Source organism: Trachurus japonicus, chromosome 16, assembly GCF_045865225.1.
Source record: "Trachurus japonicus isolate A0001 chromosome 16, Traja_1.0".
NCBI lineage: Eukaryota > Metazoa > Chordata > Actinopteri > Carangiformes > Carangidae > Trachurus > Trachurus japonicus.
In genome coordinates, this window is record NC_140922.1 from 8,533,950 (window position 1) to 8,547,102 (window position 13,153).

General features: G+C 39.8%; 2 protein-coding genes across 2 annotated transcripts in view; both read right to left on the reverse strand.

Annotated features, from left to right (window-relative positions):
- LOC146971665 (uncharacterized) overlaps positions 1-6,465 on the reverse strand; it is a 94,277-nt gene extending 87,812 nt beyond the window's left edge. Inside the window, exons 1-2 of the mRNA XM_085802460.1 lie at positions 6,300-6,465; positions 6,021-6,064 (exon numbers count right to left, since the gene is read on the reverse strand). Of these exons, the coding sequence (XP_085658586.1) occupies positions 6,021-6,064; positions 6,300-6,450 (195 nt within the window). The 5' untranslated portion in view covers positions 6,451-6,465. The remainder of the gene's footprint in view (positions 1-6,020; positions 6,065-6,299) is intronic.
- LOC146971668 (uncharacterized) lies at positions 1,559-5,578 on the reverse strand. Its single transcript, XM_085801951.1, has 6 exons — positions 5,525-5,578; positions 5,110-5,395; positions 4,968-5,011; positions 3,545-3,830; positions 1,951-2,022; positions 1,559-1,656 (listed from the first exon to the last, which is right to left on the reverse strand). The coding sequence occupies exons 1-6, from the start codon at positions 5,576-5,578 to the stop codon at positions 1,559-1,561; spliced, it is 840 nt and encodes a 279-aa protein (XP_085658077.1).
- Positions 6,466-13,153: the final 6,688 nt, after the last annotated feature.

Genomic DNA, 13,153 nt, shown 5'->3' on the forward strand with positions numbered 1-13,153 from the left:
CGGAGTGAGCGAGAGTTACTGTGTAATTTGGTGTAAAGTAGGACAGGAGTTACGTGCCAAGACGCAGCCTAGTTAAACTGTAAAACAGCGAGAGTTACCCTGTACTTCTGTGGAAGTTGGTGTGAAGCAGGATGTAAGTTACGCGCTAAGACGCAGCCTAGTTACACTGTAAATGCACGGGGGAAACAGGGGGGAAAGTGAGCTGCAGTTACTCAGTACTTGTGTGAAATAAGCGGCAACCTACGCGGCAAGAGAGCGGTAGGTACGCTGTAAGTCGCGGGCCGTATTATGTAGTGCTACCGATTTTTCTGTTGTTGTTTTTTTTTTTAGATGGACATTGACAAGACCTTTTTTTGTTGTGTTGGAACTCTTGCCTAGTAAAACATAATCGATCTGGTTTTGCTGCACCCATATTTGGTTCTTTGATTGTCATGTGTTATACACATTTTGTAATTCATACAAAAAGGAAATGTAACACTCACTTTCTTCATCAGTGAAGGCCGATCTTCATCTACATGGTGTGATGAGAAAAATAAATGTCAAGTAAAACATAAAGTTAATTTCTTTAACAGACTTTGTGCAGATTTACAATAGAAAACTGTTGTGAAACTGTGACAGATCTGATCCAGTGTTGTCCCTCAGGTGAAGGACATTTTGGTTGTAACAGAACAAAATATAAATTTCAATTTTATCTTTGTCTCATGGCACATCGATTGCCTGATATGACCGTCACCTTAACTAAAGTATTTAATTTAATTACATTTTAAAGGTGCACAGAAAAGAAAATTGAATTTGAGCCCACTCTAGGTCATAAAATGTATGTAATAACTCATCTATCAGACGATGTAGGCCAAACTTTGTGCAAAATTCTATTTTTGAGTAAATCCGGGATGAAAGTGTGTATTTTTTTTTTTCGCATTGGATAATGCAGGCGCACGGATTATACATCAGCCTGTACACGATTCACCAGCCACTGATATTGGATCCATAATCCGTCATTCAAACGTCTGAGACACACACACAGAGCTCGGTCTCGCCCCAAGCTTTGAATATCCCGCCCGCTCGATAACGACCAATCAAATTCGTTTTCCTTACTCGGGTAAACTCGTGTTGCAGCTCGTGACAACTCGGCGCGACAAACAGGACAAACGGCCATTTCTGTACACCTTTAAAGACAGAAAGGTGGACACTACATCATGAACACACATGAAGGAATCTGTGATGAAGGATTTGAAACAAATATTATTTTTAGAATGTTATTATAATGTTCAAATTCTCTCAAACATAGTGTGTGAAAGAGGAGCTGATTCAAGTTTCAGCTGAAACACATTTAAGCTACTTTTAGTTAAAATGATGTATCCCTGTCTAATTATTAACACGTCTCACATGTAACTCTAAAACCCAATTGATACAGTACAAAGTTCTTCATAGAACTCACATTACCACATACAAACTACATTGCATGGGCTTCAGCCAAAGCAATACCGGCTGCAGTGGGTTGTCGCTGCCTATGCAAACAGGTCGGCCCGAGCCCTGCCGAACCGAATCCACAAGAGGGTCACCACCTCTGGGTGGAGCCTCCACTCTCCTGGGGGAGGACCGGTCCTGGACAGGAGGTCTGCGGCCTGATTCGCAACTCCCGGAAGGAAGACTGCCCTGAGTGAGGCCAGATGTTGATGAGCCCAACACAGAAGGTCCTGTGCCACCTGAAGGCAACGCAGAGACCGTGTCCCTCCCTGATGATTTATATAATACACTGTGGCAGAGCTGTCCGTCCTGACCAAAATATGTCTGCCCCGCAGGAAAGGAAGTAGAGCGACCAGGGCAAGGTGAACTGCTCGTAATTCCAGGACGTTGATGTGCTTGCCATCCCAGGGCGGCACCCAACGCCCTAGCACCTCCCAGACTGCTCCCCAACCTGTGAGGGAGGCGTCCGTGGTCACCACCGACCTCCTCGATGGGACATTCCCAAGCGGAACTCCTTGGGAGAGAAGGTCCTTGTTCCTCCAGGGACGTAGTGCGCTGAGACATGTGCGTGTAACCTCAGTAGATAATTACATCCACGCGCTCTGGCACTGCCCACCCATTCAAGAATTCTGGTCGGAGGTCATGGGCAGGCTATCTGAGATGCTGGGCCTCAGCATCCCCACATGTCCGATCATTGCTTTACTGGGCGACCTATCTTATTTACACATACCCAACCAGCATAAATCGTTTGTACTAATATCATTAACTATTGCCAAGAAGACCATATTAGTGAACTGGAAAGACAGAACAAAGATATCTATAACCCATTGTCTAAATCTACTAACAGATCATTCAAACCTAGAAAAACTCACAGCAGTTTTAAAAAATAATGTCATATCCTATGAAAACAACTGGTCCCCCTTTTTACAATACCTGCAACGTTGACGCTGATGCTGTCTATCTATGCTTCCTCATAGTTACATAATCTCCAACTTCCCCTGCTCTCAACCTCCTTGGAATGCAGGTGTGTATGTATATATGAATGTATGTATGTATATATAGGTATATATTTACTTATTATCAGGTTTTTTTTTTTTGTCTTTTTTTCTGTGTTTTCTTTTTTCCTTTTTCTTATGGGTATTTAATCACCCCACACTACAACTTGGATTATAACAAGATAACCACTATTACTACAATCACTCACTACTGCCCTTGAAGTAATTGATAATATGCAACAGATGGTTGGATGTGGGGCTGGGCTATGTTGGACTCGCTGGGGTGCCGGGCGGGGGCACGGGGGGACCCCCGTTCGGGGCAGACGGGAACACGGCTGGCAAAATTAACCCCTCTCCCCCAAGAGATAACGGAATAACAATTAAATTAATAAATAAGATAAATAAAAGAAAATAAAAATAAAGAGAATTAAAAATAGAATAAAAGATAAATGTCACCCGTCTGGAGAGCAGACTCCCTCCAAACAGGTCTGGGGGTTGCACGGTGATATAAGTGACAGGGATGGATGGATCCATTATGGGCCAGTGACCTCCTCAGGGTCTGGTTGCTGTCCCAAGCAGGATACCACCCCCTCCCCCACGACCCCCCCCCCCCCCCCCCCCCCAAAAAAAAAGGAGGGAAAAAACAGGAAGGAGGAAAGGGGGAAAGAAAAGGAAAAAAAAAAAAAAAAGGGGCTACCCTGCCAGGGCCCCCGTTTCGGGCCTGCGGGGAACCCCCTCGCTCGGTGCTCCAGACCCCTGGTCCGGCCTCATCATCCAATATCTCAGTTTATTGTATCTCATTTAACCAAGTTATACAGAACTCGAATTAGAATGATCATCTTTGTTTTATATTATGCTATTCTATGCTTTATTAAGTCATGTCATGTTATGTTATGTCATGCATAGACACGTGCATACACACATGCATACACACTCACACACCCACCCATATACACACACACGCAATGAGTCTCTTGTCATCTTGTTTGTCTATCACTGTCACTGTCTTGTCTTGTCTTGTTTACTGCACGTAAAATAAAATTTAAATTTTTTTTTTTAAATTAAAAAAACACACGTCTCACCTTTGAGTTGTAAACTGGACTCTGACAGACTCCGCAGCAGATCAGTCCTGTTCATGTCCGTCAACACCTCCCTGATCACCTCCACAGACTGTTGACCAAACCTCTCCACCATCAGATCCACCGTTTCTGCTCTGTTTGCTGTCACCAGTTTCCTCTGTGGGATTTGTGGAAGGCTCCTCTGAAAGGACGTGAACTGCAGCAGCCACTTGAATTTGTCGAAATCCTTGGGAGTCAAACTTTTCAGTGTTTTCAAGAGAACATGTTTCACAGCATGTTTTGCTGCTACCTGAAAAATTGAAGGACATGTTTAGCAAGCCTAAGTTTTTATCTAGGACAGCTACAGATTTATTTCTCTGTATTTCATTATACAGCCCCAATTGCGAAGAAGTTGGGACATTATGTAAAATGTAAAAAAAAAAAAACATAAATCTATGATTTGTTAAATCTCATAAACCCATATTTTATTCACAGTGGAACAGTAAACACATCAAATGTTTAAACTAAGAAATTGTACCATTTTAGGGGAAAAAAGGGTAATTTTTAATTTGATGGCAGCAACAAATCTCAAAGAGGTTGGCACAGGGGCAACAAAAGGCTGTAAAGGTGGTATTAATAATAAACAGCTGTGGGAGCATTTTGCAAGTAATGAGGTTAATTGGCAACAGGTCAGAAGAGGACTGGGTTTAAATAGAGAGAGGCTGAATCTCTCATAAGTAAAGATGGGCAGAGGTTCACCAGTCTGTGGAAAACTATGTCTAAAAATAGTGGAACAATTTCTGAATAATGTTCCTCAATGGAAATTTCTTACAATTTCTTAGTTTAAACATTTTTATTAAACATTTCTTTACTATGATTCATTGTGAATAAAATATGCCTTTATGAGATTTGCATTCTGTTTTTATTAACACTTTACACAATGTCCCAACTTCCTTGGACTTTGTAGTCAAGAGTTTTTTTTTAAATGTGGCTGTTCAAAGGTATAAATATATTTTTCTGAAAGTTCACCCAAACAGTGATAAACTTAGTGATATCTGTTGTATTGATCATGTTATTAGCTTCTTTAAGCTCTTTTCTTTACAATAATTACGGCTGAGTATTCATTTCTATACACCTAATGATGCCATTTATCCTAATTAATGTATTTGAGTAATATCTGACATCAGCTTGATTCTATGGTTAAATAAAAACAAAGAAAGTTTAAACGCCATGTATAACTTAATCTGTATTTTCAAATCCATAAAGTGTCAGAAAAAAGTACATGCTGACATTTCCTCGTCTCATCTTCTGCAATAGCTTCAGTTCTGTCACAACATCAGTGGTGGTGATGGTGAGAACCATCCAACGTGTCATTATGTTTAATATGAAGATGGTTTTCAACCTCCATTTACTGAAGGAAAGCTGTGATGAGTAAAGTCAGACTCACTCTTTCAGACTGTGCAGAGTGATATTTATCACCAGGTAGTTTGTCTGAGGAGAAAAGAAAAGAAACACAATCAAATCCAATTTAGTTTTTAACTAAACTTATTCAATGTTTGAGTGTGATTTGATTTTAATGTCTGTCTTACCTTCAGGTCCTGAGCTGGTCTCTGACAGCCTCTGAACCAGATCAGTCCTGTTTATCTTCATGAAAACCTTCTTGGTCGCCTCCACAGACTGTTGGCTGTAGGTCTCCATTATCACATCCACTACATCTGCAATGTTGTCACTGCTGCTCAACATCCATGAGATGACTGAAGTTCCCCATAGGGAGGGAATCAACCGCAAAACTTCCTTGAATCTCTGAAGCTCCTCAACACTCAAATCCTTCAGGTTTTCCAGAAGCAGATGTTTAACAGCTGCCACTGTAGCCACCTGGAAACATGAATATAATCATAGGACATTTAATCCATTTAGACAATTACAAATGTGTCTCTTTGCATCTTTGGGGGCGGCCGCTCTGTCCCGGTTGCTGCCGTAGTGTCCTTGGGCAAGACACCTTACCCACCTTGCTCCTGGTGGGTTGCGGTTAGCGCCTTGCACGGCACCTTCCGCCATCAGTGTGTGAATGTGTGTGTGAATGGGTGAATGTGATGTATGATACTGTAAAGCGCTTTGGGTATCGTTGCAGGTATAGTAAAGCGCTATATAAATACAGACCATTTACCATTTATATAAATACAGACCATCTGTTTGTGTAGACTATGTGATGTGTATCAGTTATTGATACACATGGAATTTACTATCATATTGATTATGATAGGTTCACTTTTTTCTCTTTGATTTTTGAGAAACACAAAGTACAAAGCAAAAGAAGTGGTAAACACATCATGATGTTATTGTTGGATTGAATCACAGCTGAAGTTCAGTGAGATAAATCCAGAGTAAATCATAAGTCTGAGTTTGTATCAATAGATAAAATCTTCACTATCATTTTCAACCTGCATCTATTGAATGAAAATATTGTTGTATGAAATCAAACAGATGTGACTTTACTCACTTTCTGGATCAGAGCAGAGCAGCGTTCATCTACAGAGAGTTTCTCTACAGTGAAGAGAAATAAATATGACACAATGACACATTAGTGCATGACAACTGAATAAAAACACAGCAGAGATCAACACTAAACACACAACTACATATTTACCTCTTTATCTGAATAATTACTTTTTAAGACTTTTGAACCTTGAAATGTGTCTTTTTTCCCTACAACTTAGGAAATGTGGGAAATTAGTTCTATGACTAATGTTTTGTTTATGTCTTGTCTTTATTGTCTTACTTGTGGTTCTTGAGTTTCTGTCAAACAGCCTCTGCACCAGATCAGTCCTCTTCATCTTCCTTAAAATCCTCTCAGTCCTCTTCACAGACTCTTCACCAAAAGTCTTCACCATTAAAAACACAGTGTCCTCCAGGTCTGTCTCTATGAGCATGATCCACGTGTGGTCTAAACGATGCCTCTGATGGCAAATTTCACTACTTAGGACATGATTAAAGTCCCTGAGCTCTCTGTCACTCAAATTAGCCAGTGTTTGTAAAAGCAGTTCCATATCAGACACCATCGTCTCTACCTGGTAAAAACAAGGGAAAGATTCATGAGGCAAAAGGTGAAATTTATCAGCTTCAATGGTTCAAGATTTTTGATGTCCACATCTCCTCAGTGCATGTGTTTTTAATATGCATCTGGAGTCAAATGTGCTTCCCAGTGTCAGAAAGCCTGGTCTGAGTCACGGGTCAGGGGTCCTCCAACAGAGTAATAACCAAATACACACAGCAGCTAAAAACACCCAAAAACGACACACTGGACTGTTGTGAAGTGGCCTTCAATGAGCCCTGATAAAATCCTATTGAACATCTGTGGAAGGAGCTGGAACATCCCGTCTAGAGAAGGCACCCTTCACACGTGAGACAGCTGGAGCATAGAGTATAGGAGTATTGAATGTGCAATTTTGTAATACTAAATTGTCTAATGTTTAATTTCACAGTGCTTGAAGATAAATAAAGATCGTGCACCAGTCGAGCTCCAGCCTATTCCTTTTGAAGCCAAAGGACCGTAACAAATTCTGTTGCACCAAAATTCAAAAGCAGTTTCTGATTTTCGTTAGTTAATTTTCATAATTTTTTTATTTACTATTACTTTTGTCAGTTTCAAGTTATTTCAGTGACAATTGTGGGTTTGTCCTTATTTAAAGGGATAGTTCAACATTTTGGCAAATTGGCCCATTGCCATAATCGCTATAGAGGAAGCAGGAAGCAAGAAGTAAGGTCACCATGGGACCATATAATTTCCACTCTGGTTTCTGGGGGGTGGAACTGAAAACATAGCCAACTCTGAATTGCCTCCTTTAGAAACAGTGATGTGTTTTCAAGTATGATATCTATTTGACCCATATGACTACACTGAGTTTGTAAAAAAGGAAAAACCTATTTTTCAACCGAGGATGATTTCTTTCCAGTAGCCTCACAGAAAACCAATCTTTCTTAACATACAATGTTTGAACAAAAAAGACCTTTAATGTAAGACATAGAGCTTCCAAATTTAATAATTTTAGCCCACCCTTTACATAGTCACATTTCTATAGTGAGGATGACCCTGAGGCTGCACTTAGTTTATTTATGTCCAGATACATTAAGACTGTAGACAAGCGCTCCTTTAAAAAAGTTTACAGTCAAGCTAAAAGAGCCCCCCATGGCTTGATAACACTTCAGTGAGAGAGACGCTGCTAAAAAGGTTGCCCTAAGATCTGGATTAATTAAAGATAGATGCAAGTATTGCTATTTGCGTAATCAAGTCACAAAATTAAACAAAATGAATAATATTCTATAAAAAATATAAAATACTGCTAAATATCGCAAACCTAATGTTTGTCCTCCCTTTGTTGAATCAAACGGTTTTGCTCTCACTAAGCCAAATGACATTGGTAATCATTTTAATAATTTCTTTATAAAAAAAAGTATCTGTAACCCTTTAATTTACAGGCTGTTGATTATGTGATAATGTAAGGAAATAGCCAAGAAATAACAATTAATTGTGCAGTAATGTCAAGAAATTGTCTAGAAATCAGTTTCATAGCAATGTCGTGTTTTACATAAAGATAAAAGATTACACATGCTTTGAAGGTTTTGGGAAAGGCCAGAATTTTTCTCCACCAAGTCCTTGGAATTGACCGATATTTCTGGGAAATTTCTACACAATCAATCGTTATTTCTTTGCTACATTTCTCAACGTTGCTATGAAATTGAGTGTTATTTAGGCTATTTCTAGACATTATCACGTAATTAACGGCCTGTAAATTAAAGGGTTACCAAAGTATCTCATTTTAGAGATATGAGATATGTCAGAGTACCTCTGACAACCATAAATCAAAAGACATAATCACTAATATTATAATATATTTTTTGTGTTGCTCCTTGTTGACCCCAGGAAGACGAACAGGTTACTACGGTAGCAGCTAATGGGGATCCTTAATAAACAATCTAATAAACATGCAGCAAAGCGCCACCTGAGTCAGGATTCGATACAGGGGCGCCTGTTCCCTCCTTTGTACTTTTAAAATGACTTTTGCTCCTCTGATTGTCATGTGTAATTCCTGCATTTCATTCACACAAAAGGTAACACTCACTCTCTTTATCAGCGCAGGCCGATCTTCATCTGCGTGGTGTTTGTCTGATAGGAAAATTAAATATAGACATCGTTTATTTAACAGGCTTCATGCAGATTTACAATAGCATCTCAAATTGATAGTGAAACCTTGCAGAACTACTTCAATACTGTATTTTACTGTTGTACCAGAACAAAATATAAACTTGTGTCTCCTCTGCCTCACCTTTGGTTCCTGAGCTGAGCTGCTTTGGCCTCCTCTGCAGTTGATCAGTTGTTTTCATCTTGTTTAAAATCTTACTGGTCACCTCCTCACTCTCTTGTCTGTACGTCTCCACCATCAGATCCACTAATTCCTGTGTGTTTGCCACTTTCACTTGACTCTTTGAGCTGAGTGGGAAACTTTTCTCCAGTTTAATGAGTGACTTGAATTCATCAAGTTCCTCAGGACTCAGTTTATTCAGTGTTTCAACAAGCAGTTTCTTAGTCGCCATTGTTTGTAGGCCTACCTGGAAAATCCAAAGGATGCAGCACACGGTGTTACATTGAACCTGGTAGAACACTTCCCAAAGCAAAGCAAGTGTTACTTGGATTACAAATGGTTACACATTGATATGCATATTATATACTGTATATCATTATTTACAATGCTACAGTATCTCAAGACTGAAGCACCGAGAGCTGGTCGTGAAAACCCAGCAAGGAAGGTGTGGGCTGGGCTGGGCTGGGGAGAGCCTCAGAAGCTGTGGTCCAGAGCTTCAGTACGAAAGAGGATGGTGGTGACAGAAGTGATGAGAATGGAGGAGGGCAGGCTCCTGGTCAAGTCGATCAGCGAATCCCAGCAAGGACAGTGGACAAAGTGGGAGGGCATTCTCCCTAGAACGATGGGGTGGAGGCGTGACCTACATCACCCACATTACACCAGCACTAGAGCACTGGAATAAGAGAGTAACGACACTTTCATTGAGTCCCGTGGTAAGCCTCATGCGCCCCCAAGTGGCAGGATATAGGTATTGCAAAAGTGCCCAGAAAACCCATTCACTCCAATCATGTGTGTTGCCCACTTGCTTGTAAATTGATGAAAACGGTTGTGTTTTTGTTTTTAGGTGTCTTGGTCATATTAGATTACACTTATAATTTGTTTATTATAAAATGTAGATTGAAACATTAATGTAGACAACTGTAGCCAACACCGTTCCCCTGTCATGGAACAATTTCGCCATCATTCTGCACCGGTACTTGCCTTATTTGGTCAATGTGTAATTCCCCATCGTTAAATCTCTGCCACCTTTACTGACCTTGCGGCCTTCTCTCCTCGACATGCCTCAGCCTGTCTCAGGGACACGTCACCAGTTCCTCATTACAATAACCTTTGTCCTGCCCATCCTACTTCCCTTTTTTAACAGATTACAGCAACTATTCCACCAGCTCAGGTTTCACCATCAATCTCAATACAGTGGAGAACACATCACTTTCTCATCCTGATCTTACCATTAGATACAATTGCAAATCACATATGACCATCTTTCCTTGTAGTCATATTAAACAAAAATACGTTTTCTGATCATAATATCATGAGATAGCAAAAATCACAGGATAGGGGTGACTGGGGACAGTTGCAACAAGGGACAGTTGCAACAAGCCTTATTTCTCCAATCAGAAACATGCTAGAGTGATGACACTCACACTGCACATTCACAGTTAGACCCTCTACCCACCAAGAATAGAGAAGACATATTCAGCATCTGTTCCTGCTTGTACTGAGACAAAGTTGTTTTAGAGGTATGGAAGTAGCTTTTTTCTTGAGCTGTATTTTTGTCATACTGTCCTGGGCTTTTGTATGAATTAATCCAAACCTATGTAGTTTAAATCACTGTTTTGTTGACTATTAAATGTCATGGTCACCATGTGTCAGTGTCATTGTGTCTAGCTAGTACGTGATGTTTTGTCATGGCTGATAGGGTGGGGACGGTTGCAACAACTGCCATTTGAATATGGAAGCACATACGTAAATGCAAATGTATAAAATTAAACATTTTTAGCTTAAAATAGGCACAATCTATTTTATTCCTCGTGATGAACAGAACAGCCAATTATATTAAACCATGAGAGAGTAATGCTAAAGATTTTAAAATAATTCCCCAGATAACTTTCTATAATGAAATATGCAATTTGTATCTATAGCCTAGTTGTATCTTGTTCCATGGGACAAAAGTAGCCACATTTTCCTATGAAAATTGGAGAAAAGTTAATTTATTTGATGTCATACAGTGAATAAATCATCCAAACGTAGAGTATGTGCTTCATAAACGTTTTTTTTGTTGCAAATAGTTCCATTCTTCTTGTCTCACACTGAGCTATTGAGTTTCAACTGTTAACCGCTGCACATTGACTCAAGGCCGTTCTACGCAAAACAAAACTCCAACTGTTCTCTGATAAATATTACTAAATAACTAAATAATACTATAGTATTATTGCAAGACATTGCATATTTTAGGAATACTTTGCTTATTGGGACAAAAATCAAAAGTTGGTTAGTGAAATTTAATGTATATTTAATATGTTGCAACCGTCCCTTATCCGTGTTGCAATTGTCCCCACGTTTGGGGTCAGTTGCAACATCTGGATTCTTCCATTCATATGAATATTGTGATTGATTTGTTATGTAACCATCTTTAAATGGCATGACTAATTAGCTGACACATGTATGTTTAATCTATAAGAGTTTGATGAGCCTAGTCCAAATAGTCTCTGAGTAACTGAGAAAAATGTAAAAAGTGTTGCAACTGTCCCCAGTCTTCCCTACTCCTTAGCATTTCAAATCACACTTTCTGATTATAATGTCATAAGATAGCAAAAATCACATTCCCTCTAAAGGCTGAACCCGGGACCCTCAACTTTCCTTGACACTATGTTTATATAGTTGCTGGATAGGGTTATGGTTAGGTTCAGGGAGTTAAAGTTTGGGGGTGGGGGTGGGCAGTTTTGTAGGCTATATGTTAAGATAGATGATTGTGATAATTGCTGCTATAGAGAAGTGGAAAAGGGAAAGAAGAAGACATGAAGTGTTTTCATTGCGGCTGCACCAGACATGCAATTTAATTGGTATTTCAGTTCTTCGGTCTTAATGAATGTGGGATCTTGGTCATATCAAATTACACTTGTAATTTGCTTATTACAAAATGTAGATTGAAACATTAATGTAGACAACTGTTTGTTTGTTTTACTAGCCTATGTGTTAATGTTTATCTGTAAGGGGTCCACGATTATGCTATTAACGTGGGTGATCTAGAAATGTCCTTAAATTATTGAAAATAGCGCTCTTGCTCATTCACCAACAATGCAGAGATGTCAGTTCTTGGGCACTTTTGCAATACCCATATCCCGCCATCAGGAGGCGCTTCCATTGGACCAATGCGTGTCGTTACTCTTATTCCAGTGCTCTAACCAGCACCAGTAAACACGGTTTGCTTACCAACGGTAAGACTTCGACAGTGAAAGTAAAGTTTATAAAGTTTTAAAAACAAACTTATGAAAGGTTAAGCAATTATTCAGACTCATTCAACAACAACAAGCTTCTTCCTTCTTCCTGATTCAGTTCACTGCTGTCCATGATGGGTGTGAAAATGAAACTCACCGGGTGTCTTCCTCTCCTTTTGTCAGTCTGTTTCACTTTGAAGGTGTGGAAACAGTCATGTTAAAGTTTAAAATCCCGCCACATGACATGATGCAGGTGTTTGGTCCTGTGGTCTGAAGCAGAGATCAGTTTACCGCCAGTCAGACTCCTCATACCAGCAGGCAGCAGCCTTCTTGCAAAACAACCAGATGCTCGAACAAGACGATGACACATTGCAGGCACAGTCAACAGTGAACACTTCCTGTCTCCTTAGTGGACATGGTCGTGAGTTGAGCCACCCCTTTTTGCTATGAAACTATAAGAAAAATTGAACACATCACTAAATAGCCTATTTAGGAGGCAGGGATCATTTCAGTCTGTGAAGATAAGAACCACATGAGTAAAGTGGTTAGGCTAGATATCTTTATTACAGACTCGGGTCCATCATAAGAAAATGCAAGTGTAACACTTGTGGGTCGGCACAATGAGGAGACAGGTTCTGCAGTGTTCACAGCATTTATTTTCTCCAGTCCTGCGGGCGACAATCATGCACAAAATGTCGGCATCCGTCTTTTTTTGGCTCACGCCCTCAGCCATGGTAAACATTTCTGTGAGTTATACATTTTTCTTTAATACTTTAAAAGAAAATTACAAAAACAAACTATCTGTAAAACATGAGGTGTGTATTGAATGAATGAATAGCGCCATCCTGTGGCAAAACAAAAACACGCAGAATTTACTACGTTTAAAACTTTAGAAAATAAAATAAAACCACAAACCTGCGGGCGACAATCATGCACAAAATGTCAGCATCCGTCTTTTTTTGCCTCACGCCTAAACATACAGAAGAGCACTCATTACACACACACACAGCACAACAGTTGCCCCGTTTACATGAGAGCTTTAATTCCGAATTAAA